The sequence below is a fragment of the Lissotriton helveticus genome, chromosome 3_1 (genome assembly GCF_964261635.1).
Source record: "Lissotriton helveticus chromosome 3_1, aLisHel1.1, whole genome shotgun sequence".
NCBI classification, from domain to species: Eukaryota; Metazoa; Chordata; class Amphibia; order Caudata; family Salamandridae; genus Lissotriton; species Lissotriton helveticus.
Window position 1 is genome coordinate 2,073,125,092 of NC_136061.1, and position 26,218 is coordinate 2,073,151,309.

Consider the following 26,218-nt stretch of genomic DNA (forward strand, 5'->3'; position numbering starts at 1 on the left):
TGAGTTTCATCGATTTTGCAATTATCTCCAGTGGGTATTCTCACTATGTTGACAAACTGGAAGTAATTGTTAATGCTGCCAGTGACCATAACCCCTTGATCTTATCCCTCTTGTGTCCTGTTAAACCCAAACATTCTGTCTGGGAACAACCAATAAAGTATAACAGAAACCAAGGTATCACTCTTAAGTGGGGCAAAATAGACGCAGCAGGTCTTGAGGACGAAATAATACATGGGTATAGCACAGAATATGATGCATGTTTATCATCGACAGCTAACCCCGAAAAGGTTATAGGGAATTTTGAGTTACTATGTGGGCATGTAGCCGAACGGCTTACAAAACCAATTGGGAAAAATAAAAGGCTAGGGCCCAGATGGTTTGATGCTGCATGCTCGGCAACACACAGATCCCTGAAAGTGGCATTAAAACAAAAACCAAGAGATATAGATTTGGTTAGGGCATCTAGACTGGCCTATAAAGAAGCCATTAGAATAAGGAAGCTGGATTTAAAAAATAGAGCTTGGGAAGATTTAGAAAAGGCCTCAGAATTGAAGGACAATAGGCTTTTTTGGGAAGTAATTAATCGTCCCCTTTTTATAAGTAATGGCAAGGACAATATTGTGATGCAGATCGCCTGTGAAACATGGGAATCACATTTTGGGGATATTTTTAATCCACATGGAATTTTACTTAACGAACCCCCAACAGGAGACCCTAGGGATTTGGTGGTTCCTGAATCCTCTTTGTCCCTAAGTCTATCACTTTCCCTGCAAGAAGTGGAAGATGCTCTATTGAAAGGCATATCACTAAAAGCTCCTGGTCCTGATCTAGTCCCTTTGGACTTTTTTAAGCATAACATTAAGATTTGGGCTCCTCTTTTGCTAAACGTATTTAGAGCAGTTGTTATTTGCCGTATTCCAACTTCATGGAAGGAGGCAGTAGTGGTGCCGATTTTTAAGAAGGGCAATAGATCTGATCCCCGGTGCTATCGCCCAATCTCACTAATTGATGCATCATGTAAAATATTGGGCAGGGTCATATTAGCCAGATTAGAAACATGGGCTGACTCGGTTGGCCTTATTGTTGATTCCCAATATGGGTTCAGAAAAGGCAAAGGCACCGTTGAACAGTGCCTGAACCTGGCTCTGATTATAGGGAAATACATGAAGGCAATGAATTCTTCCATCCATCTTGCCTTCATGGATCTCTCCAGTGCATTCGACACTGTGTGTCGAAGCAAGCTGTGGAAAATGATGGAGGCTATGGGTTTCGAGGAACCCTTGGTTCACTTGCTCCGTAGACTCCATGAAGCAACCACCGTAGCCATAAGGTTCGGGCCAGGGGGAGAGAAAACTAAATCCATTCCCTCGACTGAGGGCGTCCGTCAAGGATGTATTTTAGCCCCCTTTTTGTTTTTAGTTTACACTAATGGGCTGGAAAAATATTTGTTGGACCACTGCCATGATTTTCCCAAGGTTAATGGTAGGAGTGTGCCGATGCTCTCTTATGCCGATGATACGGTATTAATGACACTTACAGGAAACAGTATGCAGCACTGTCTTGATGCCTTCCATAACTTCATGTTGGACCTAGACCTGAAGGTAAATTTCACCAAATCCTTTGCCATGGTCTGTGGCCCAAAGGGCACAAAAACCAGAAAGTTTGTAGTAAATAATGCCATTATTGAAAAGGTGGAAAACTTTAACTATTTGGGAAACCTTTTCAATAACAAACTAAGCTGGGCCCCGTTAATGAAAACTCGAGTCCAGAGTGCTAGTCGCTCTATTGAAGGTTTGTTCCGTTTCTGTGGGAAGCTGGGTCAAAAACCTGTCAAACATCTAAAAACTTTGTATAAAGCAAAATGTTTGTCGGTAGCTACCTATGGGGCAGGGGTTTGGGGAATTGAAAGCACTGACATAATACAAACCACTGAGAACAAATTTTTAAAGCGTGTATTGGCTATTCCATCAAGTTCCTCAAATAAATGTGCCCACGAGGAGATGGGTCTGAGTTATGTGAGTGATACTATTCATCTTTCCCCCCTATTATTATGGGGTAAAATATGGCTATCAGAGGATCTACAGCTGTCTAGAGATATCCTCCGGGATTGTTTAAAATTGACAAATATGAATAAGATCCCGTGGCTACGCTATGTTAATGTAACACTCCATAAAATAGGTTTGGGTGACATTTTTGATAACCCCGAAAATATTCAGGGAGATATTAAATCTGTTATCAAAACAAGTTATTGGAAATCCTCACTTGTGCATTCCTTGGCTAGCCCTCACACTTTTAAGGTTACTTTACAGCATCAGTTTTATTTAACCTTTACAAATCAAGTGCAATGGCGATTCTATTTGACAAGGTTTAGGTTACACATTCTGCATTTTCTTTTTGCGTTTCCTAAACAGGGGAGTTGGTGTGAGAGACTGCCCCCCTGTCCCTGTAACAACAGAGTTAGCCAAAGTACTATGCATCTTGTTCTTTTCTGTCCCTTATATAAGGATCCGAGAATTAGGTTTATCAAGCCGATCCTTAAGGAAAAGCAATCATGTCACTATAAAGAGGGTTATGACCATTTGTTAACTTTGTCCACATCTGATGTTTGCTGTGCAATGCTAAATTTTATACGTGTGTCATTTTCGATTAGGAAGCGGTACGGTTAAATTTGTTCCCATGAATTTGTTTGTAGCCCATGTATATTGTTGTTCATGACTTTTCTGTTCTAGATTTCTATGTAATATAGGTATTAGGAAATCATGATTAACTTAACCTAATATGATTGAAAAGCTATGGGCTACAACTGTGATTATATCAATCAATGTTTTCTACCACTAAAATAGTGGTATAGTTTTTAAATTGTTCTTTTTTAAATGAAATTCAAATCATGTATGTTTTGACTTTTATGATTCTTGCCTGAATCGAATAAAGTTTTTGAAACGTGAAACGACTTTGCAAATGGTCTGTACCTAAACACCCACCAGGAGGTGTTAAATAAATTCCAGACACTACAGAATGCGGTGGCTCGGACTCTATGGCCAATTCCTAGATTTCAGTCTGTAGTAGATTCCATCAAGAAGCTACACCGGCTTCCAGTGAGACAGAGAGTTCTTTTTAAGGCTCTCTGCATTGTTTACAAGGCCTTGCACAATCAAAGTCCCGAATTCTTCAAAAACAGCTTCAGATGGTACTTACCTCCCATATCTTTAAGATCTGCCTTGGCAAAGCTGGTTTCCGTATCCAGACACTGGTGTGCCTCCTGTGGCGGAGAGGCTTTGATGTGAACGCCTCCAAAGCTTGGAATAAACTCCTTCTTTCTAATAAATCAATGGCAAATCAGTTGGTTTTTAGGAAAGCATTACCAACCTGGCTTCTCTGGTCCTGCTAATTTTCTCCTAAGTGTCAACTCTCATCGTTACCCTTTCAGCCAGCGCCAAGACACCCATTGGCAGCAAGCGCTTAATAAAACTCCTTAACATAACATAACTATGTGTATCCTTTTATTGCTGTTATTATTATTATGGGAAGAAGATGTGTTGCATAATGCTAACATATCAATGAAGAAAGTGGTGTAACATTCTCATTCTTCGAATGAGTGGATGTCTGGCATGCACCCCCCTACCAAGTCTCTTCTCAATAAAGCTCCCAGGGGCATATTATCAAGAAAAGCGATACAATTATCGCCGCTTTAGTGGCAGGAAACTGCCGCTAAAGCGGCGATAATGGCCTTGATAATATGTGCTTGTAAATTCCCATAGCAGCCCAGGTTCTGGTGTTAACCTGGGCTGCTATGGGAATTCACAATGGCATATTATCAAGGCCATTATCGCCGCTTTAGGGGCAGTTTCCTGCCACTAAAGAGGCGATAATTGTATCGCCTTTCATGATAATATGCCCCCCCTGTTTCTAATCTAAAAAGGTTGTCCCGAAATTCACGCTGGTACTGCTGTAGTATTGCTTTATGAACTACAACAACATGCAGTTTTTAAATCAGGCCTACAACTTTTATAGTCCACTTTGAAAAGACGCTGCTAAAGTATTTGAATGCATTGAGGTCTGTCACAGTATCATTTCACTTTGTTCTAGTAATATTGATGTTGTTTTCTAATGTGCTGTTTAATAAGCTGATTGCCTCTATTTTTTTTAATAACCACTTAATATATTGTTACCTGTTGGACCTGTCATTCTTACCATGGTTTCCCCCCAGATTCTTGCCGTCAATTCTCTTGTTTCTGCTGATTTTATTTTTTCTGACTTTAGGACTCTGTACACCTTACCACCATTGCTTGCAAGTGCTAAAGTGTTTGTGCTCTCTCCTTGAAACATGGTAAAATTGACTTACAACCTATTAACACATTTAATCTACCTGTAAGTCCCTAGTAAAATGGTACTACATGTACCATGGGCGTGTAAAAAAAAGCTACTAGTGAGCCTGAGGCACTTATTGTGCCACCCACTTAAGTAGCCCTTTAAACAGGTCCCAGGTCAGCCATTGGAGCCTTTGTGTCTAGTTTTAAGCTGCCAATTCAACCTGACAAGATAAATCTCTTGCATGGCCCAAATCTCCCTTTTTAATACACATGTCACCTCTAGGGTAGGCCCTACACAGACAAGAGGGCAAGGTTTAGTGTATTTAAAAGGTTGGACATATACTTTTAAATTGTACATGTCCTCCTAGTGAAAAACTTCTAAATTCGTTTTTACTACTGTGAGGCCTATCTCTCACATAGTATAACATTGGGTCACCTTGTTGCATTTAATAAGTGCTACCTTTTGATTGGGAGTAGGTATGCAATTCATGTTTGGTGCCTGAGAAATCACAATTTAAAACCATCTTTAATGGTAAGGTCAGATTTTAAGTCACAGTCCTAAAGCCACTTTGAGAAAGATGCCATTTCCTTGTCCTAATATCTGGAAACATGTGCTGTGATTTGATTTGAGTTTTGTAAAGCACAAGCCAATGCCATGAGGCATCTCTGCACTGAGGTACAAGAAACATGAAGATCACTGTTAAAATTTAGTAAAAAGCCAGTTGTTAAAGAGCTTGCAAAAACTCAAAAAGGAAGATGCAGGTTTTATTTCCAGGGGAAGTGATTTCCAGTTCTGAGTGGTGCAAACCAGAAAACTCCTACCTACCCAGGAGGAGAGTTTGTAGGATGGTACCACCAGATTCCTGGCTGTACTAGACCCAAGAATATTATAGGGGACATACCTTCTAAGTTTCTCTCTGGAAAAGATGGACCTAGTCCATGCAGTGCTTTATAGGTAATACAAATAACTTTTAAAAGAATCCTTCAATGCATAGGGAGCCAGTGTACACTCACCATGGCCTGAGAGGCAGATTGGAATCTCGAGATTTTCATAAGCATCCTAGTAGCTGAATTCTGGACAATCTGAAGCTTTTTCAAGGGAGCTTTAGGCAAATTAATGTAAAGTCCATTGCAATAGTCCAACCTGGACATTAGAAGGGCCAGAACAAATGTTATTAGCAAGTTTGTAGAATAAATTGAGCTGTTTTCTTGCTCATATGGAGCTTGAAGAAGGAAGTATAGATTACCTTATTTACGTGCTCTTTCTAGGTAAGCTTATATCAATATTACCAGATTTTTCACTGGTGCCGGAAGTGAACACAATTCATCTGGACACGGGGGGTGGAGGGGTGGAGGGGGGGGGGGGGTGGGTGGAGATTCCAAAATGAAGTGTTATTCCCAAATAGGATGAACTCCGTTTTTGAGGAATTCAGCCTGGGGCAAATATCATCCATCCATGTGCCTACCACCTGCATGCAGCTAGGGAACATATCGTTTGGGTCAGGCCCTTTCCTGGAAAGGGAAACAACAATTTCTGTGTCATCAGCGTATGATTTAAGCGACAATCTGAAGGATTTCACAAGTGCCGCTAGCATAAATGTTGCATGAGTGATGCATAAATGTTGAAAAGAGTTAGGCTTTCTGTTGGAACTGGCCCTTCTTGCAGGGTCATCCCCAAACTTTTTGCTTCTTCCTCCCTTATTTTTCCTGACCCGTGGCTGTTGGCAATAGGACTCTGCGCACTTTACCACTGCTGATCAGTGCTAAAGTGCATATGCTCTCTGTGTAAATTGTTATTCTGATTGGATATACATGTTTGGCATATTTGTATCACCATGAAGTCCCTAGTAAAGTGCACTGGGTGTGCCAGGGCTGGTGATGACAAATGCTACTAGTGGGCCTGCAGCACTGATTGTGCCACCCACAGGAGTAGCTCTAAAATGGTGTCTCAGGCCTGCCAATGCAGTGCCTATGGGCACTTTAGAACTGCCATGTCCTCATGGCCAGTGTCCCCACTGACCAGGCCTAACCCTTCCCTTTTTGTGCACATCAGCCACCCCTATGGAAGGCCCAAGGTACCCCCCTGGGCAGGGTGCAGTGTATGTAAAAGGTAGAGCATGTACTAGTGCAGGTGACATGCTCTGGTAGTGAATGGCAGCCATTTTCGTTTTCCACTACTGTAAGGCTATCTTGCTCCATAGGTTAACATGGGGGATGCTGGCTACAGTGGTTAACAGCATTTCTTCCCATAGGAACAAGATAGGACATAAGTATCTAGTATCCCTGAACTCAGAATTTAATAACACATCTTTTAGGAAAGGTTGTTTTTAAATCCTGTGTTTGAGAACAGCACTTTTAGAAAGTTGCTGTTCTCTTGTCTAACCCTTCTGTGTGCCTGGGCCTGTTTGTGTATTGACTGTCTGGTTTGTGAGTGACAGGGGCTGGGGAATTCCCCAGCAGGATGGATGAGTCAGCACTAGGCTGAATGACTGCAGTTGCAACTGGAGTGGGGAGAGGAGTTAGCACCTGGGCTGAATAGGGCTGTGCCTGCCTTCCACAATGCTGGCTCCACCCCCCTGCTGGGCGGCTGAGGACCCTGCCCCTCACTCTGAAAGGAAAGATGCAGCCAGCAAAACAAAGTGCTCAGGATCCACCCAGAACTGGTTCAGACCGGGCTCAGGGCCCACATGCACCAAGAGAACAAAGACTTTAGGGGTATAAGTACAGGACCCCTGACAACAGAAAATTAGATCATCCTGGAAATCAAGAAGGAACCTCTGCCAAGGAGAAAGCTGAAACTGAAGAAGGAAGATTGTCCTGCTGTTGCTCTGCTGGACTGACCTGTTGCTTTGCTGCCAAGGAGAGGGGAAGGACTTTGCTGCTGAGCTGTGTCCCCTGTCTTGAAGGAATCTCCAAGGGCCTGAGAAGAGCTGGCTCCCTGTTTTGAAGTCCCAGGAACAAAAGGACTTCACACCCAGCTTCCCTGAACTCTGCTGAGAGAGTTCTGTCCTTCCTAGAGTGCTTGATCCAGTTGTGGGGCCTCTGGAAGTTGTACCTGTGCTGGGAAGCTTGAAACTAAGCTTGAGTGACTTTTGAACTTGAAAAGTGTCGCATCGCTCGCTTGCGGAGCGCATCCCCGACAGGGCGAGAAGTTTCCTGCCGCTACGGAGGTCGAGATCGTTGCAGCGCCTGGCGCCGCTGCCAGAGACGTCGCATCCTTCGTTTGCGGGACGCACCAGACCGGTGCGGGAGAATCGAACATCGCTGCGAGTATCGTCGCAGAGCCTGTCGTCGCTGGGTGAGAACGCCGCACCGCTCGCTTGCGGACCGCATCACGTCGCTGCAAGCATCGTCGCAGAACCATCGCATCGAAGAGCTGCGAGAGAGAGGATCACCGCTGGACCGCGCATCGTCGCCCCGGAGATTGTCGCAGCCCCTTCGAGATCGTTGCATCGTACCTTTGCGAGAACAGACTTCCTACGGAACCTACGCACTGGAATCCATACAAGTGGCCTTCCTCCCCATACAGACCGGATTCGTCGCAACACGCCCGCTGCTGCAGCGGGGCTGTCGCATCGCCTCCCCAGGGTCTCAGGAGCAACGCATCGCTTGTTTTCCACCGCACCAGCTTCTGCTTTTGGAACTTTGTTGCAACTAAAAGGTACTGTGAGTAAACGTGACGCAACTGTGAACTTTTCACGCATCAGTAGAGAATTCTATTGCAACGTAGAGAATTCTAACGCAACCTTAAGAACTCTTTTTGAAACCATATTCTTGAACTGTGTATGTTGGATTTTTGTCGTTTTGGTCTTGTGTAGTTTAGATTAAAAATACCTTTATTTTTCTAAACTATTGTGGAGTCAGTTTGTGGTGTTTTCACTGTGTTACTGTGAGTGTTGGTACAAATACTTTACGCATTGCCTCTGGTTAGCCTAGACTGCTCGTACCAAGCTACCTAGAGGGTGAGCAGGGGTTATCTCAGAGGGTTATCTCCTTGCCCTGACTAGAAGCAAGGGTCCCTATTTGGACAGTGGTACCTACCTCTGCCAACTAGAGACCCCCAGATCTAACATTGGTGGCAGCGGTGGGATTTGAACTTGTATTTGCACTTGACCCACAGTAATTGGTGTACATCACTAGTGAGTGCAGACCACTACGCCACCACATACTGTTTGTTTTTTCAGGTGTCCTCCTGGAAGTATTTTTGGATATTGAGACTCTGGCTAATGTTGCACTTGTAAAATCCTGCCAAAATGGAAGTCAACTTTTTTCACCTGTGCATCTACACAGAAGAGGAGATAAAAGCCTTTTGCAAGAAGAGGGGGCTGCCCGTGGAGAAAGGTTCCACAAGGAGGGATCTTGAGGCATGCCTGTATTCCCATGAGGTCAGAATTTGGGAAGCAACATTAGCAGATGATTCTGATGAGGAGGACTTCTCTGATAGTGAGGAAGAGAAAGATGAGTGGCTCCTTGCTGCTGAGCAAAGGTGCAGAGAATTAGATGGGCTAAACAAGGAAGTTATGATCCGGTGGGCCTTAGCCCAGAAAGAAAAATGGGACGCTCAAGGAAGGAGCTTTGCTGAGTTGGAGGTGGAGTCCAGCTCAGATGGTGGCAGCATGGTTATGATATCTAGTGCTGAGAGAAAGGTACAAACACCCAGAGATGTGGCGCCTGACTTGAGGGAGGGGGTCGACATACACCAGGGGGTTCAGGTTTACGATGTAGTTCCAGTGGAGTGCAGTGTCCCTGAAATAGATTGGGGGACTGGCACAGGGGACCATATTCCTAGTGGTGGGAGGGACACTCTACTGACTCTAGAGGAGAGGTACAGGGAGAGGGGTTCCCCCATGGTAGAAACCTTGGTGTGTGTGTGTGAAGACCAGCCAGAAGAGTGTGGGTTGTGTGACAGAGACAGTCAGATACTGTCTTGTCAGTCTCAGGAGAGTGGTGTGGGGTACTTGTGTGAGGCACTGGAGGGTGAGGCAAAGGGTAGCTTGGTTAACAACTGTGGGGGGCTGTGTGATTCATTTGTTGGAGAGCATATTTTAAGTCCCTGTTTTCCAGAGCTATGCCAACACCCGGTGGAGTGTGAGTTCTCTGAGCCCAGAGAGCTTGCGTTGGAGGCAGACCTCTTGGTGAATTCCAGAGAGTCTGAGGAGGCATTGGGGAGTGATCCCAAAAGGAGTGGCTTAGATATCTTCCAGACCTGTGCGGAGGAAGAGGTTCAGTGTAGCCCAGTTAGGTCCCAGTGTAGTGGGAGGGGTGTAGGGGCTCATGTCCGGACTCAGTGGAGAAGGAATGAGTGTGGGACGGTGTGTCTCATGGTGCCCGAAACCCAGTCTCTGGGCCTGGAGGGTTCCTTAAGGGAACACCAGGTTGGGGACCTAGACTGTACTTGTAGGCCATTTGAGGAGGATCTCCCAGTGTCTGGTGAACGGGGAGTGCCTGTAACCAGGCCTCCGTCAGTTCTGTTGTCTGGCAGTGCTGCTCCATTTGGGAGGGTACAGAAGTCCAGACTGAGGGGTGAGAGGGGGAAGGAGTCCCCAGTGGGAGAACCAGTGGGTCAGGGACCAGTCGGGAGGGCTGTGTCCCCAGTGAGTGACCATGGTGACCTCACTTCTGTCCTGGGGGATCTTCCCGCGCTGTCAGGTGGACAGGGGTCGGGAGATCTGCGCCAGGCAGACTGTCACAGGACACATGAGTTGTGTGTCACCCTCAAGGGGGTACTATGTGAGTCCCCAGAAGTCCTGGCGTGCCAGGCAAATGCACAACCGCAGGTTTTGGTCCCTGGGTTGGGAGACCAGGTTCAGGATTTGCCTGACCTGGAAGGAAGGACATCTGTAACCAGTGTCCTGACCAATATGGTTCCCAGGGGTACCCCTCCAGTAGGGAGGGTGCAGCGCTCTGGAAGGGGGTGCAGAGGGAGGGAGTCCTCGCCCCTGATCCTGGTACAACCTGAGGGGTTAAACCCTAGGTTGGGAGACCAGTTGCGGGAGGGAGGTCCTGAACTGGTAGGAAAGTTGTGTTCTTAGTTGTTTTGGTGGACAGGGTTTCCCCTGGAAGGAGGGCAGGAGTCTCACCCTGGGGGTGGACTGGGCCACACCGTTGTGTTGGCCAGGTGGCTACTGTCTACCAGTATAGGCACCTCAGTGAGTGAAGTCCTGATGCACCAGGCAAGTGTTCCATCGCAGGGGTTGGTCCCTGGGTGGGAAAGTCAGGTTCAGGTATTGTCTGACCCGGAGGCTTTGGAGCCTAGATTTGAGGGCCAGGTCTGGGGTGTCCCCTCTGACCTGGAATACCAGTTGCAGGATAGCACCCCTGAACTGGTGGGTGAATGGTGCGGGACACTTGCCACAGGTGCCCTGGCTATTCTAGAAGGGGGTACCGCTCCAGGTGGGAGGGTACAGAGCCCCAAGGAAGAGGAGGACCTGGTGTGGGGAAGCCCACCCCAGCCTCCTGTCCAGCCGCCGGATACAGGTCCGGGACAGGTGAGTCAGTGCCAGAGTGTCAGACCTGACCTGACAAGAGAGGGAGTGGAGAAAGGGTGCCAAGCACCTGGGGCTACTGCCCCCCACCCTCTGATGCCACAGAGGTTTAAGAGCCCTGAGAGGCATGAGGCCTGGGTCTCACCCCTGATCCCTGTTGGTGGTCACTGTGGCTTTCTGTCGGTCTGTTGGGACACACCTGTGAGTAAATTAAGGTTAGGTGCTGTACAGGTGGTGTCCACAGGTGAAGAGAAGGTTTCCACATGGATTGGCATGGTGGACTCTGAGAGTATGGATAGAGTGATCCAACTGGGTTTGGGCCTGCGTAGAACAGGACTGCCCTGCTGTGTGGGCCAGTTTCCGTGTTCTATCGCCTTAAGCAGGGAATCCCATCGAGGTATCGTTTGGTCTACCCTGGCTTTAGGCTGGAAGGGGGTTGTGTTGGAACTGGCCCTTCTTGCAGTGTCATCCCCAAACTTTTTGCTTCTTCCTCCCTTATTTTTCCTGACCCGTGGCTGTTGGCAGTAGGACTCTGCGCACTTTACCACTGCTGATCAGTGCTAAAGTGCATATGCTCTCTGTGTAAATTGTTATTCTGATTGGATATACATGTTTGGCATATTTGTATCACCATGAAGTCCCTAGTAAAGTGCACTGGGTGTGCCAGGGCTGGTGATGACAAATGCTACTAGTGGGCCTGCAGCACTGATTGTGCCACCCACAGGAGTAGCTCTAAAATGGTGTCTCAGGCCTGCCACTGCAGTGCCTATGGGCAGTTTAGAACTGCCATGTCCTCCTGGCCAGTGTCCCCACTTACCAGGCCTAACCCTTCCCTTTTTGTGCACATCAGCCACCCCTATGGAAGGCCCAAGGTACCCCCCTGGGCAGGGTGCAGTGTATGTAAAAGGTAGAGCATGTACTAGTGCAGGTGACATGCTCTGGTAGTGAATGGCAGCCATTTTCGTTTTCCACTACTGTAAGGCTATCTTGCTCCAAAGGTTAACATGGGGGATGCTGGCTACAGTGGTTAACAGCATTTCTTCCCATAGGAACAAGATAGGACATAAGTATCTAGTATCCCTGAACTCAGAATTTAATAACACATCTTTTAGGAAAGGTTGTTTTTAAATCCTGTGTTTGAGAACAGCACTTTTAGAAAGTTGCTGTTCTCTTGTCTAACCCTTCTGTGTGCCTGGGCCTGTTTGTGTATTGACTGTCTGGTTTGTGAGTGACAGGGGCTGGGGAATTCCCCAGCAGGATGGATGAGTCAGCACTAGGCTGAATGACTGCAGTTGCAACTGGAGTGGTGGGAGGAGTTAGCACCTGGGCTGAATAGGGCTGTGCCTGCCTTCCACAATGCTGCCTCCACCCCCCTGCTGGGCGGCTGAGGACCCTGCCCCTCACTCTGAAAGGAAAGATGCAGCCAGCAAAACAAAGTGCTCAGGATCCACCCAGAACTGGTTCAGACCGGGCTCAGGGCCCACATGCACCAAGAGAACAAAGACTTTAGGGGTATAAGTACAGGACCCCTGACAACAGAAAATTAGATCATCCTGGAAATCAAGAAGGAACCTCTACCAAGGAGAAAGCTGAAACTGAAGAAGGAAGATTGTCCTGCTGTTGCTCTGCTGGACTGACCTGTTGCTTTGCTGCCAAGGAGAGGGAAAGTACTTTGCTGCTGAGCTGTGTCCCCTGTCTTGAAGGAATCTCCAAGGGCCTGAGAAGAGCTGGCTCCCTGTTTTGAAGTCCCAGGAACAAAAGGACTTCACACCCAGCTTCCCTGAACTCTGCTGAGAGAGTTCTGTCCTTCCTAGAGTGCTTGATCCAGTTGTGGGGCCTCTGGAAGTTGTACCTGTGCTGGGAAGCTTGAAACTAAGCTTGAGTGACTTTTGAACTTGAAAAGTGTCGCATCGCTCGCTTGCGGAGCGCATCCCCGACAGGGCGAGAAGTTTCCCGCCGCTACGGAGGTCGAGATCGTCGCAGCGCCTGGTGCTGCTGCCAGAGACGTCGCATCCTTTGTTTGCGGGATGCACCAGACCGGTGCGGGAGAATCGAACATCGCTGCGAGTATCGTCGCAGAGCCTGTCGTCACTGGGTGAGAACGCCGCACCGCTCGCTTGCGGACCGCATCACGTCGCTGCAAGCATCGTCGCAGAACCATCGCATCGAAGAGCTGCGAGAGAGAGGATCACCGCTGGAACGCGCATCGCCGCCCCGGAGATCGTCGCAGCCCCTTCGAGATCGTCGCATCGTACCTTTGCGAGAACAGACTTCCTACGGAACCTACGCACTGGAATCCATACAAGTGGCCTTCCTCCCCAAACAGACCGGATTCGTCGCAACACGCCCGCTGCTGCAGCGGGGCTGTCGCATCGCCTCCCCAGGGTCTCAGGAGCAACGCATCGCTTGTTTTCCACCGCACCAGCTTCTGCTTTTGGAACTTTGTTGCAACTAAAAGGTACTGTGAGTAAACGTGACGCAACTGTGAACTTTTCACGCATCAGTAGAGAATTCTATTGCAACGTAGAGAATTCTAACGCAACCTTAAGAACTCTTTTTGAAACCATATTCTTGAACTGTGTATGTTGGATTTTTGTCGTTTTGGTCTTGTGTAGTTTAGATTAAAAATACCTTTATTTTTCTAAACTATTGTGGAGTCAGTTTGTGGTGTTTTCACTGTGTTACTGTGAGTGTTGGTACAAATACTTTACGCATTGCCTCTGGTTAGCCTAGACTGCTCGTGCCAAGCTACCTAGAGGGTGAGCAGGGGTTATCTCAGAGGGTTATCTCCTTGCCCTGACTAGAAGCAAGGGTCCCTATTTGGACAGTGGTACCTACCTCTGCCAACTAGAGACCCCCATATATAACACTTTCCTATGAGCTCTGGGGAACCCCTCACGATAAAGCAAATGGTTTGGATGTCAAATCACACCGGGATACTGTTTGGACTCTTTCAGTCAGGAAGGATCTGAAAAGAGCCAAGGCTACACCATCTATGCCCAGGTCTTCTAACCTGACAATCATCAGGTCATGGTTGATCTTGCCAACGGCCGCAGTCAGGCCGGGAAGGATGAGGGATGCATTGCCCCCACTATCAGCTGTGGTAGTGATGCACTCAAATACACAATGTATCAGAAAATTCAACAATATTTCATCAATCTTCTCGTGCAATGTTGAAAATGGGCTCCGCCCTAGATAAACTGAAGAAAGATACTAGGACAAGATGTCCTAGGAATAACATGCACATTTCGTATATGTAAAAATATATATATAGATTCAACCATAATTCACATATAAGGCAAATGATGTAACTTGAGATCGAATGCAACAAAACAGAAGCACTAACATATTCAGAGTGGGTTAAGAACATACCAGGAATACCAAACTCCCCCATCTAGACAAATGTACATAGAGACGCCTCACCCTTTCACAAAACTATTGGACCCAGCATGCACCAGAGAAAACATTTAAGAAGTGATGAAGTCTTAAAAATCTGAAAAATATATTTTTTAAAAGAATACAAAAATACAATGTACATAGCTCAGAACCTCAGCTAGTATCCTATGTATGAAAAGAGGGCAGTGCTCAGTAGCCAATTATAACAAGTAACACATGTCATGGGAAACTTCTGAATGCTAACTATACCTGTTAAACAAATCAGGATGACACAGAGGGACAACCATAGTGAGGAGCTGTGAAAAAAACGTATGCAGTGTGTAAACCTTAATGAAACCATGGCTATGGAAAATCAGTACTGACCACGTTAAGAAATAATACAAAATACCTGAACCAATGGACTGGCGGTCGACTTATCATCAAACTAAAGAAAATGAGCACCATGAGTATTACGTGATTACATATTCATCACAGTGAAAACAAACCAGGAGCGACCCAAACGTACCCGATCGGATGAGATGCTAACCCAAACGCTGGTGTATGCCCTCATGTGCAAAGATAGAAGAACGTAGTGGGTTACGAAACAAGATGTATATAATCAGAGGCACTACGATGCACAATACGTGCATGGTCATGAAAACAGAAGGCAGACTGAAAAGGTGTGTGAAACTGCAACAGAAAAGAAAGCAGTGAAGTGCAACTTGTGAGCCTCCTAATTATGTTCCAAAGGAATCGATTCTCTATTGCTTTAAGCATGAAACCAATTGCTCCAAAAAGCGACTCAGTACTCAAAATGTATAACACTGATGCATAAACAGTGATCACACAATAAATGTAAATAGACATCTTATGCAGGAGTGTAACATAACTCAAACCAATTGAATACAGCAAAAGATGCAGACGTAGCACACATTTCTGGCTTCCAGGGACATCAGGGTTGCTTAGTTTAAACAAAACGTAGTAATAAAAATCAGATAACACTTTCAAACTAGTTCCCAATGATAAAATGAAGTTGAATAGTAAATGATACCTTGATTAAAAAGTAACAAATTGGAATACCAGTAGTAGGGTGATAAAAAAACATAGTGTGAGTCACAGAATCATTCCAGTTAATTTGTGCGATGTTGTAGCTACATAATAAGCAAAAGAATGAAAATGAGTCTTGGTTGATGCGTGTGAACAATATTATCAATGTGAGTGTGCTGTAGACTGATTTTGCATCTGGCTAGATTAAGCTGAGAGATGTTAATGCTGGTTATCCCAGTTGCCAAATTAATAGAGAAGCTACATGACATTAGAGGAAGCATGCCATTTCCACTTGGTCATTAAGTCCTCTAGTAATCAAAATATCAAGGTACTTAATCGAAAATGTTTCGCATTGGGATAAGAGTTTTTGAGTATTGACTCCTGGTTTTGCCAAGATGGTTTCCAAAACTAAAATTTTCACTTGCTCAATGTTGTGGTTACTGTTAATCCAACGTATTACCTGGGATGAATTTATTCAATTGAGGTCGGTAGTAGTGGTCCCTATGAGGGAAAACAGCACAATCAATGCTAAGTATCAAAGTATATTATAGTGTGAATCAATTGATTTTTATACACAATTTAGTTGGGGTGCTATTGTGGCTCAAGTACACGTACTACCAAAGGTGTTACTAACACATTAGAAACTAACATGTATACAATAATGAAAATCTAGAGCTCTGTTCAGCACTGCCCTTGGAAATACCAATAGTCCAAAATGTACTGGATAGTTATAACCATTATACGTTACATAATCTGACTCAGTTAATTTCCCAATGCGGTGAGAGGGAGCACGCGCTGATACTCGGGTGCACTCAGCGTGTTCGGACGGAAACTTATCATGGTCTTCGAAGAAGTGGCCTGACCTTTTCTGCTATCACACGGAATAAGTCCAATTTACACTTTATTGGGAGGGGTCATTTTCTGGGACCGACACTGACTTAAATTGGGTCGACGTGGACCTTGATCGTACATAGAATAAAACCGATTCTCTGTGTGAGCACGCAATGGAAGGTGGCATACCAGCAACCCCGGGCGATCATAATATTGGAACCGAAATAGCCCCTCCACTTTATAGGCACGCCCATTTTTGGAAAAGCCTCTGCCCATTGACGAGTTTTTCTAAATACAGTTTGGACATTTGAACTGGTTAAGATAAATGTTGTGTGTAGCAGTATTCTTGACACATCGCGTTAAATTGCGCATATCGCCTTGAAAAAGTCCATATGTAGATGAAAAACGTGTTGGCAATTGGCGGATTCCATGCTGGGAGTACCAAAAAAACAAAGACATAATCAACAAACTGAATCTTTGGACTACCTGGGTCTCTTTGTACTTTGTGCAAATTTATCATTGACTTTCTCTGCAACATTGTTGAAATTAACTGAGTTAGATTATATAACGAATAACTGGATGAATTTATGTTTCTAAGTCTGATCATGCTTTTGTGCTCTGTAATACTCACTTTTACTTTCATCTCAGTTTTTCCCACAGAGAGGAGTCCACATGGACACTTTATTATGTGCATAGCCCATTGAGAGTTACAATCAGCTGAATGTTTTAAACACGTCTGTCTGCTGGAAAGAGGATGAGAGATAGTCCTCCCCATGATGAAATTCCTACAGTGGGTGCAGTTGTGAAATCTCTCCATTCCCTTGTATTTGTCATCCCTAGCTTGTTTGGGAGAAGGCCAGAGCTCCCTCAATGTCCTAGTTCTTGTGTAGGTGAAAAAAGGTTGGTGCCAAAAAAAACCTTGAAATCAGATTCTGATTGTAACAACTCCCATCTATGCAAGATGATACTTTTGATTAGTATGGACTGTGTTGAAAATATTGACACAAACACTTCCTGTGCTTCTGGTGCCTTCTGATGTTTCTGTAGAAGCTTGGACCTATCCATGGTCGACACACGGCATAAGGCAGTGTCCACCACTTCAGTTGGATATCCCCAGGTAAAGAATTGTTCTTTGTAGTGGTGAAGAGTGTGTGTGTAGGTGTCTTCATCTGATGTAATATGTTTCACTTGTGTAAACAGAGAAAGTGGTAGAAGTTGTTTCAGTGGCGGCGATGGAAACTACTTTACAACAGCATGTTGTTGCAGTTTGTATGCTTCCTAAAAACCCTTGTACTTATAGCTGAGGCCTTTAAAACAATCTCCACATCCAGGTATTAAATCCTTGGGCTTTTTGGGTTGTCCAAAACTTGTTGCAGAAATGTATGCTTATCCCTCTCCAAACCAAAAAGATGTCATCTATGTATCTTCGATGCAACACCAGGTTACTCCTCCCTATGTAAGATTGATAAATGAAGTCAGATTCAAACTTAAACATAAAAATATTAGCATAACTGGGAGCACAAGTACAGCCTTTTCTGTATATGAAAAGTGTCTTTCCATCAAAAGCAGCTGTTAAATAAACAAAAATGGAGTATCTCGCACAAACAAATCTTATTTGCTCTTATATCACATGCATTGTCTAGGGCCCATTCCACAGCTTCAATACCCTCTTGGTGAGGTATAGATGTGCAAAGAGAGATGACATCTATTGTGCAAAGCCATACTTTTTTATTGTCCGTAATGTGCTAGATGTTTTAAAAATCAGTAGTGTCTTTAACAGTAACCACAACATTGTGCACCTGAGATTCTCAATTGTTGAAACCATCTTGGCATAATCAGGGATCAATACTCAAAAACTCTTATCCCAATGCAACAAATGTTGGATTAAGGACATTGATATTTTGATTCCTAGAGGACCCAATGACAAAGTGAAAATTGCTTGCTTCCTCAAATCTCATGTGGCTTCTATATTTATTTGGCAGTTTGGTTGACCAGCATTAACATCTCTCAGCTAATTCTAGCCAGAAGCTAAATAACTCTTCAGCACTCACATTGATCACACTGTTCATAAGCTTCAACGAAGACTCATGTTCATTTTTTCACTTATTATATAGATGCATCACCCAATGGGACTCGAATGAATCGGTAACTCACAATATGTTTTCAATTGCCTTCTACTGTTATTCCAATCCGTTACTCCTTAATCAATGTATCATCTACTGTTCAACTTCATTTTAACATTGGGGATTATGTTTAAAGTGTCAGCTGATTTTTGTTACTATGTTTTATTTAAACTAAGCAACCTTGGGGTCTCTGGAAACCAGAAATTAGTAATACTTCTGTAACTTTCGCTGTATTAAACTGGTTTGAGTCATGTTACCATCCTGCATAAGATGTCTATTTACATATATTGTGTAATCACTGTTTATGCATCAGTGTTACACATTTTGAGCATGACATTGCTTTTTGGATCTTCATAATGGACAAATAAGCAATGGGTTTCCTTCTTTAAGTAATGGAGAATCAATTCCTTTGGAACTTAATTAAGAGGCTTGCACATTGCACCTCACTGCTTTCTTTTCACACACCTTTTTAGTTGGTCTTCTGTTTTCATGCCTGCACACGTATGGTGTGCCTCGGCGCATATACACCTGGTTTCGTAGCGCACTGCGTTCTTCTATCTTTGCACATGAGGGAAAACACCAGTGTTTTGGTCCTCTTCTCGTCCAATCGGGTAAGTTTGGGTTTCTTCTGGTTTGTTTACACTGTGTTAAATATGTAATCATGCAATACTCATGGTGCTTTTTTTCTCTAGTTTGCGGAGAAGCCGACTGCCCATCCATTGGTTAAGGTATTTTGTATTACTTCTTAACCTGGTCTGCACAGATTTTTCATACCCATGGTTCCATCAAGGTTGACACTCTGCATACACTTTTTCCACATCTCCTCACTATTGTTGTCCCTCTGTGTTATACTGCTTTGTTTAATTGGCTATTCAGCATTAACAAGGTTTGCATGACATGTGTTACTTGCTACACTTGGCTGCCGCGCACTGCTCTCTTTTCATACATGGGCTACTAGCTGAGGGTCTGAGACACGTCTGTCATATTTTTGTCTTCTTTTTTTCTTATCTTTTTCTGATTTTCAAAATACTTGATCAGTGCTTGGTTGTTTTCTTTGATGCATTCTGCGTCCTGTAGTTTTTTGCAATAGAGATGAGTCTCATTTGAACTATGTACATTTGTTTAGTTGGGGAAGTTTATTATTCCTGGTATATTCTTAACCCACTCAGAACATGCTTGTTCTTCTATTTTGTTGCATTTGGTCGCCAGTGACAATATATTCCTTTTCTGTAATGTATGGTTGAACCTATATATATTTTTAGATCTACAATAAGTCGTTTTTCTTTATTTGCAGTTACCCCGATGAAGGTTTTTATATCCGTAATTTTATGGTTCATATGAAAAACTACTGTGGATATACGTGTTGCAAAGACTCAACTTCCTTAGAAAATCTGCAAGTGTGATGTTAACCTTAGTGAATGATATTACCTGCTAAAATCAACTGAATAAACTTTGTCTAGAACAAGAGTGACTATCAACAGTTCTGGACTTTTTGTCTCAAGCATGTTTTACCATATTGTGTACCATGAAGCATTAGTGCATTGCTGTTCATGTTGTTTCTAGGACATTTTATCCTGGTATCCTTTTTTCATTTTCTTGTCCTAACTATTTGGTGCCTGCAACCTGTATTCTGTGTCATTAACTACCACACTTGTACATCACAAAGCTTCTGCATTAGTACACTCACCTAGGGTTTTAGACTAGCCTTTTGTGAACCCACACAGGGCAGGGAGGCAGGACATTCCAAGCAGCTCTGGGGGTGAAAGCCTTTAGAAATGTATCCTACTTCAAAGTGGGCCCTAGGTATAAATACTGGACCCTCATACCCAACTCTTCAGTACGCCTATGGCCCTATGGAAGGACTACTGTGCTGCTCTGCATGAAGGACTGCTATTCTGTTTCTTTGATGCCTTGGTTGCTGCCTTTCTACCTGAGGGAGAAGGGCTGGGTCTCCATCCTGAGCCCAGGACCAGCAGAGTAACTCAAATGCCTACTTGGCTTGCCTCTTGATTAGAACCTTAGGGACAGACAAGGCTTCAACCACCTTGAACCCATCACCAGGACTTTGCCTGCTGTGAGTCTTGCCTCCCACGTGGTGCTTTCCCTATGCTGTACCCCTGGAAGTGAAGTGAAAGCACTCTCACAGCCCAGCTATGTCCTCTCATAACTAACACAGTGCGTCAACCACCTACAGAACCGATACTATGCAATGAATCTTAATGCAGGATCTCGCATAGTAGTCCCACAGCTCAACGTAACACCCACTGTGTGATGCATCTTGTCACAGAGCCTCAAATCGCAGCCCCTCAGAACTGACGCTGCGCTACACATCCCATTGCAGGATCTTGCATCAACGCTCTGCAGCGCATCAGAACCGCTGCTGTACGACACATCCTCTGGACATGACCCTGCACAGGACCTCCCTGTACCGGGTTCGCACTCCGTCAAAGTCATCCTGAACTTATGACATTATCCTGGCCGGGCGCAAACAGATAACCCCAGTTGGTGCATTGTGCTTCTAGGGACTTATTTTGTTAAATCTTTAAAATTGCATATATCCGGTTGTACTTATTGGATTTTTGTTCTTTTGGTCTCGAATAATTTATTAAATTGTATTCTATATTTCAAAATTGGTGTGGGATTTTTCTTATGTTGTATTTTCACTTTATTACTGTTTGAAGAGTTGCATAGGTACCTTAAAGATTACATCTAAGTTAGGCCTGACTGCTTTTGTGCCAAGCAACCAGAAGGTTAAGCACAGGTATATTTGAGGTTTGGTCATGTTTCACCCTAACAATAATTGTGGTTGCTGATTCAGTAGCGTTTCACCCCCTCAACCAATCAGCCAATTTCCTACATGACCCAAGTAACACCCTTTTCTTTCTTTTCTCTTCTAACCTCACATTTCTTTTACTCTGCCCTCCAGGTACCCTGTTCTTGTGGATGTACTGGCCTAGTTTTAACTCTGCTATTTCATATCATGGGGATGGACAGAGCCGAGCCGCCATTAACACATACTGCTCACTTGCCGCCTGTGTTCTGACAACTGTAGCTATTTCCAGTCTTGTTGACAAGAAAGGCAAGCTTTTAATGGTAAGTAAATCTAATTGGCTCAGCAAATTACACTCAATTTGCGTACAAAGTACTTATATGTTTTTCCACCCTTATCTATAAGCAAAATTAATAAAGCTGCTTCCCTACGTCTATTGTGAAGCCTGGGTGACAAAGTGGGACATCCTGTCCATGGTTCAACTTAGGAGTATATGTTTTCCGAAGCCTGTCTCCCAATAATGATAATATGAGTTGCAGGTTGGGGAGAGGAGAGGTGCTCTATTGAGAATTGTTTGGAAAAATGATGTTGATTTTAAAGCACATAATCCATTTTCCTCAGTATTCTTTTATTTTGATATTACTTCCTCTTTAAACTTTGTGGGGAAAGTGTGTAACAAATAGAGTTTGCGTAATATATATATATATATATATATATATATATATATATATATATATATATATATATTCACTGAAAAAACCATAGGTTATAGACCATATATAGTTAGGAAATAGCATTTAGAAAACCTTATTTTACTCACACAAAACCATTGAAATTCCATATATAGTTAGTTGCACTAACTATATATCGCGCACCTGCAATCCACTGCTGATGATGTCACATATTACATCATTCATGACATGGTCAGTGACATCACTGATGACATCACTGATGACATCTCAAATGACATCACTGATGACATCACTGATGACATCTCATTTGACATTACTGATCACATCACTGATGACATCATTCATGTGATGATACAATGAACCTCTTCAGACTCTAATATAACCTTAGATACACTCAGTGTAAACAGACACTCACAGACTGTCACTCATCCATGGAGTTACTCACACACCTAGTCAGTCTTGCAAAGAATCAATCACACCTCGATTTCCTCAACTATATAGTTATACACACCTTACTTATTGGAACATATAATAACACATATTTACTCTGCTATACAATCCCTGATACAAGTTCACAATAATCCATACAGCCACTCACACATTCACTGGCTCTTATGCACAGTTATTTATATATGTCAACTATCACATGTACTGTGTTTTACATATGTACTTACTTTGACATGTAGCACTGAGATATCCATTCACTCACCAATACACTCATGCACACAGTCAACCGCCCATACAGATGTTTCCACATGCACTTTTGAACCCATACATCTAGTGAATCAACTGCTCACACATCTATGCACAGAGTCATACACCTCCCAGACACCCACACACACACTCAGTCTCCCATACAAATACTTGGGCAACTAATCAATAACCCATATAGTTAGTCATATAGCTAATGATCAACACATGCATCAGATTACAAAACAACAGACACAATGATGCACAATTTAAAACAGTTTAGTCACTAACCCATGCACTCAGTGAGACACATTTAATCACTCACTTATACAGTCAGTCATGCACCTACTAAATCCTTCATCCAGACACTTATACATCCACTCATTCTTCAATATGTAAGACATATTTTAACTTTACAGAAGCATACAGTCACTGGATGTTGTCATCAGTGATGTCATCAGTGATGTCATTTGAGATGTCATCAGTGATGTCATCAGTGATGTCACTGACCATGTCATGAATGATGTAATATGTGACATCATCAGCAGTGGATTGCAGGTGCGCGATATATAGTTAGTGCAACTAACTATATATGGAATTTCAATGGTTTTGTGTGAGTAAAATAAGGTTTTCTAAATGCTATTTCCTAACTATATATGGTCTATAACCTATGGTTTTTTCAGTGAATTTTCAAGGTTTTGTAAATGCTAATTCCTAACTATATATGGTCTATAACCTATGGTTTTTTCTGTGAATTTCATTGGTTTTTTAACAGCTAATATCTGTAGCTGTAAAATGTATTCTTCTTTAAATCCCAAAATATATTTTATATGTTTATGAATAATTTTTTTTTAAAATATTTTTTTTTCTTCGTTCCCGCTTCGCGAATCGGGAAGCTTCCCGTTAGCTGACCTTGATGCCGCGAAATAGACCGCGAGCCGGTAAACGTTTCTTTACCGCAAGTGCCGCGTTAGAAAACAACATCGTGACGCCTCCCGTCCGCATGACGTTCCACGTTGTCGCTTGATACGTCATATGACGTGCTACGTTAGCAAACTGGTACGCGAAGCGAGTGCCAAAGCGCAGGTTTCTGGAAGCAAACCGGGAGGCCCTGCAAAGCGCTTAACGTAAACACAGCAAGTCATGTGACTTGGTAATAACACTTTTCATTGGTTCATTTCACTTTTGGTTTCCTAATGATGTAAGACTAGGTCATATAATCTAAAATGAACACTTTTGATTGGTTGAGAACTCTTGTTTTTCCCAAATGATGAAAATCCCTCCTTCTTTCCTCACTCTGACTTTCATCATTGTGAGAGAAAGACCCTTTGTGATCACTGAGCAATGGCTTCTTTAGTAGCTTCAGCTGGTGCTTCCCCACCACCTCCACCACATCCAAGGAAGAGTGGACCACCTGCTCAAGTTGTAATTCAACAAGAAGAAGAAGAAGAGGAACAGGAGGACGAGCACGAAGAGAGGCAGTTTTTGCCTGAGCAGCCCAAGACGTCTCACCGGAAAGAAAACTTCATTTGGCAATTTTTTAAAATTCCCAAAGGTCAGAAAAAAGTAAATGCAAGATACGTAACTTGCCTTATATGTCAAGATAGACTGTCCAGAGGGACCGACAAAAAATACAGTTTCGGAAACTACACAATGCATCGCCATATGACTAGGTGGCATCCTAACAACTACAGTGCTGCACAGTTTCGGAACGACCTAGATAATCTCCCTATTATGGCCAGAAGATCTGTTGTACCTGAAGTAACGGGACCAGAGGGCAGGGAGATGGTGCCAAATATACAAATGAGATTTGGTGAAGTAAAACACACCTGCGTATTTTGCGATGGATTCATTTCCTACGGAGAAAGAAGCATCACTCTGATCAACAGAGCTATTGACTATCATATGCAAGTTTGTCCGAAACGCCCAAAATAATAAATACTTCTTTTTTTTGTTTTGTTGCTCCTGTTGAGCCCTTTACAATGAATCGTTTTCATTGCCCCCTCCAAGAAAAACCCAAAAAAATATAAAACTGTTCCGAAAAATTCAAAAACAGTAAAAAAATGTTCAGAAAAATAAAAAAAAAAGTTCTTTTCAGAACTACCTCCCCGTTATTAAAAAATTGGTACAATATTTGGAACTGTGCCAACCTCTATTTCTCTTAGTTCGCTTCCTAGTTCGCTCGCTGGTACGCGAACTGGAAGCGAACCAAAAACAGTAAGTATAAGGGAAGGAAACACACACTTATGTTAAAAGAAAGACAGCTATAGGGGAGTAAACTAGAGATACTATTACCCATAATCCACTACTGATGATGTCACATATTACATCATTCATGACATGCTCAGTGACATCATCAGCAGAGGATTGCGGGTTTTTTGGCAACATGCCTTATCCACGGTTTAATAACGCTGCCTTTTGCTTTATATAAGTTTTCAAATTGTATGAAATATATACCAATAGGTCTTTATGAACCTTTAGGTAGTGCTTTTGTTCATGAGGTCTGGTCGCTTCCATACACATACAGATGTTTCAAAAATGATCAAGAAGTTTATCTGAATGGAGAGGAATGCACTGAGACGCCAGATCATTCACTAATGTGTAGGCACATACAGTTACACGATTCATGCAACAAACACCGACCAAATATGGCTTGCGTGTTGCAAGGCACGCCAGTTCCTGCTATCATCCCCACGTTCAAGTTGTTGGAAAATGGTAGTTATTTGATGCTCAATAATGAAGATTGTTCTGAGTTAATTAAAAAGTATTCCTTTTATCGTAACAGTAAGTGAACGGGTTATTTGCTGCAGAAATGTTCTATTTCCTCCCACACATGAACATAGGGAGTTTTCAATCTGGCCACAAATACCAACCTTGGGACACGTTTCAACGGCATGACAAGAATAAGAGCTCTTTTGTCTCAGAGAGAGGTGGCCTTGAGTTCGGCCCGTGAAACTTTCGTACTTCACATAGCGAACACCCGTACACAGGTTTGCCTTTCAATTTCAGCAACATGTTTCCGACTATCTTTAACGCATCCTCCACAAAATCCCTGGCACACTTTTTTAAAGTTGTTACCAGTGGTCTCGTGACTTCATTTGAGAAAATCTTTGGAGTCATCCCTGCTCCCTTTCATTCCATTTTCTCCACTCTGGTTCGTGGATTGCATTTTTACTTGCATTACCAGCGGACGCTCTTGTGCTTTTTTACATTTTTAAATATGGATGTCCCTCCTATGCAACCTCCGACCCTGCAGCTGCTGACACTGTTCCGCAATCGCATGCTAGAATATTATGGCACAATGCCATTGGCGATATTAAGCACGGCATATGGATTATCTTTTCGGTTCTCCTACTTCACCTGTGTCCAGCCTGTATTTCACTGCCTGACCTGTGATTTCGATTGGGCCATTGATTTGTGTCTCTGCGGACCGGTTTCTCCTGACGTCGACTTTAATCAGCTGATGACTCCTATCATTACTCACGAGTTGATTTGTCCTGGCGAAAGGATTATGGCTGTGGCATTGATGCATGGACTACTTGGTCCCTGGAATTTACTGGCGGCAGCACAGTCTTTCTTGGAACACAGCTTTCTTGAAAACCCACCGAGCTGTCCTCTGATGGTGATAGAGGATCCGGTGCTGGGAGAGCACGTATGTTCTTTTCCGCTTTTAAATTGGATGGCTGAACTGTTTTCGGATGAAGACGGTGACTTCCTATTGGAGGCTGTTGCAGCTTATTTTGCATACACAGTTATGTCATAGACCTTTTTCATGTTTGATATGCTGAGTACTAGCATTTCATTGACAATTCATTGACTTATTTGTCAAGTTTTTATTATTTACCTTGCCTATTGGCTTAAGACTCGATAAAGTACTTGGCTGTTTTATTTTTCT

The 26,218-nt window shown here is 43.5% G+C and overlaps 1 protein-coding gene across 2 annotated transcripts in view; it reads left to right on the plus strand.

The window, feature by feature from the left end:
• RHCG (Rh family C glycoprotein) overlaps window positions 1–26,218 on the plus strand; it is a 401,798-nt gene that overhangs the window by 261,089 nt on the left and 114,491 nt on the right. For both annotated transcript variants that reach the window (XM_078683199.1, XM_078683198.1), the window contains exon 5: window positions 21,098–21,264. In XM_078683199.1, the coding sequence (XP_078539325.1) occupies window positions 21,098–21,264 (167 nt within the window). The remainder of the gene's footprint in view (window positions 1–21,097; window positions 21,265–26,218) is intronic.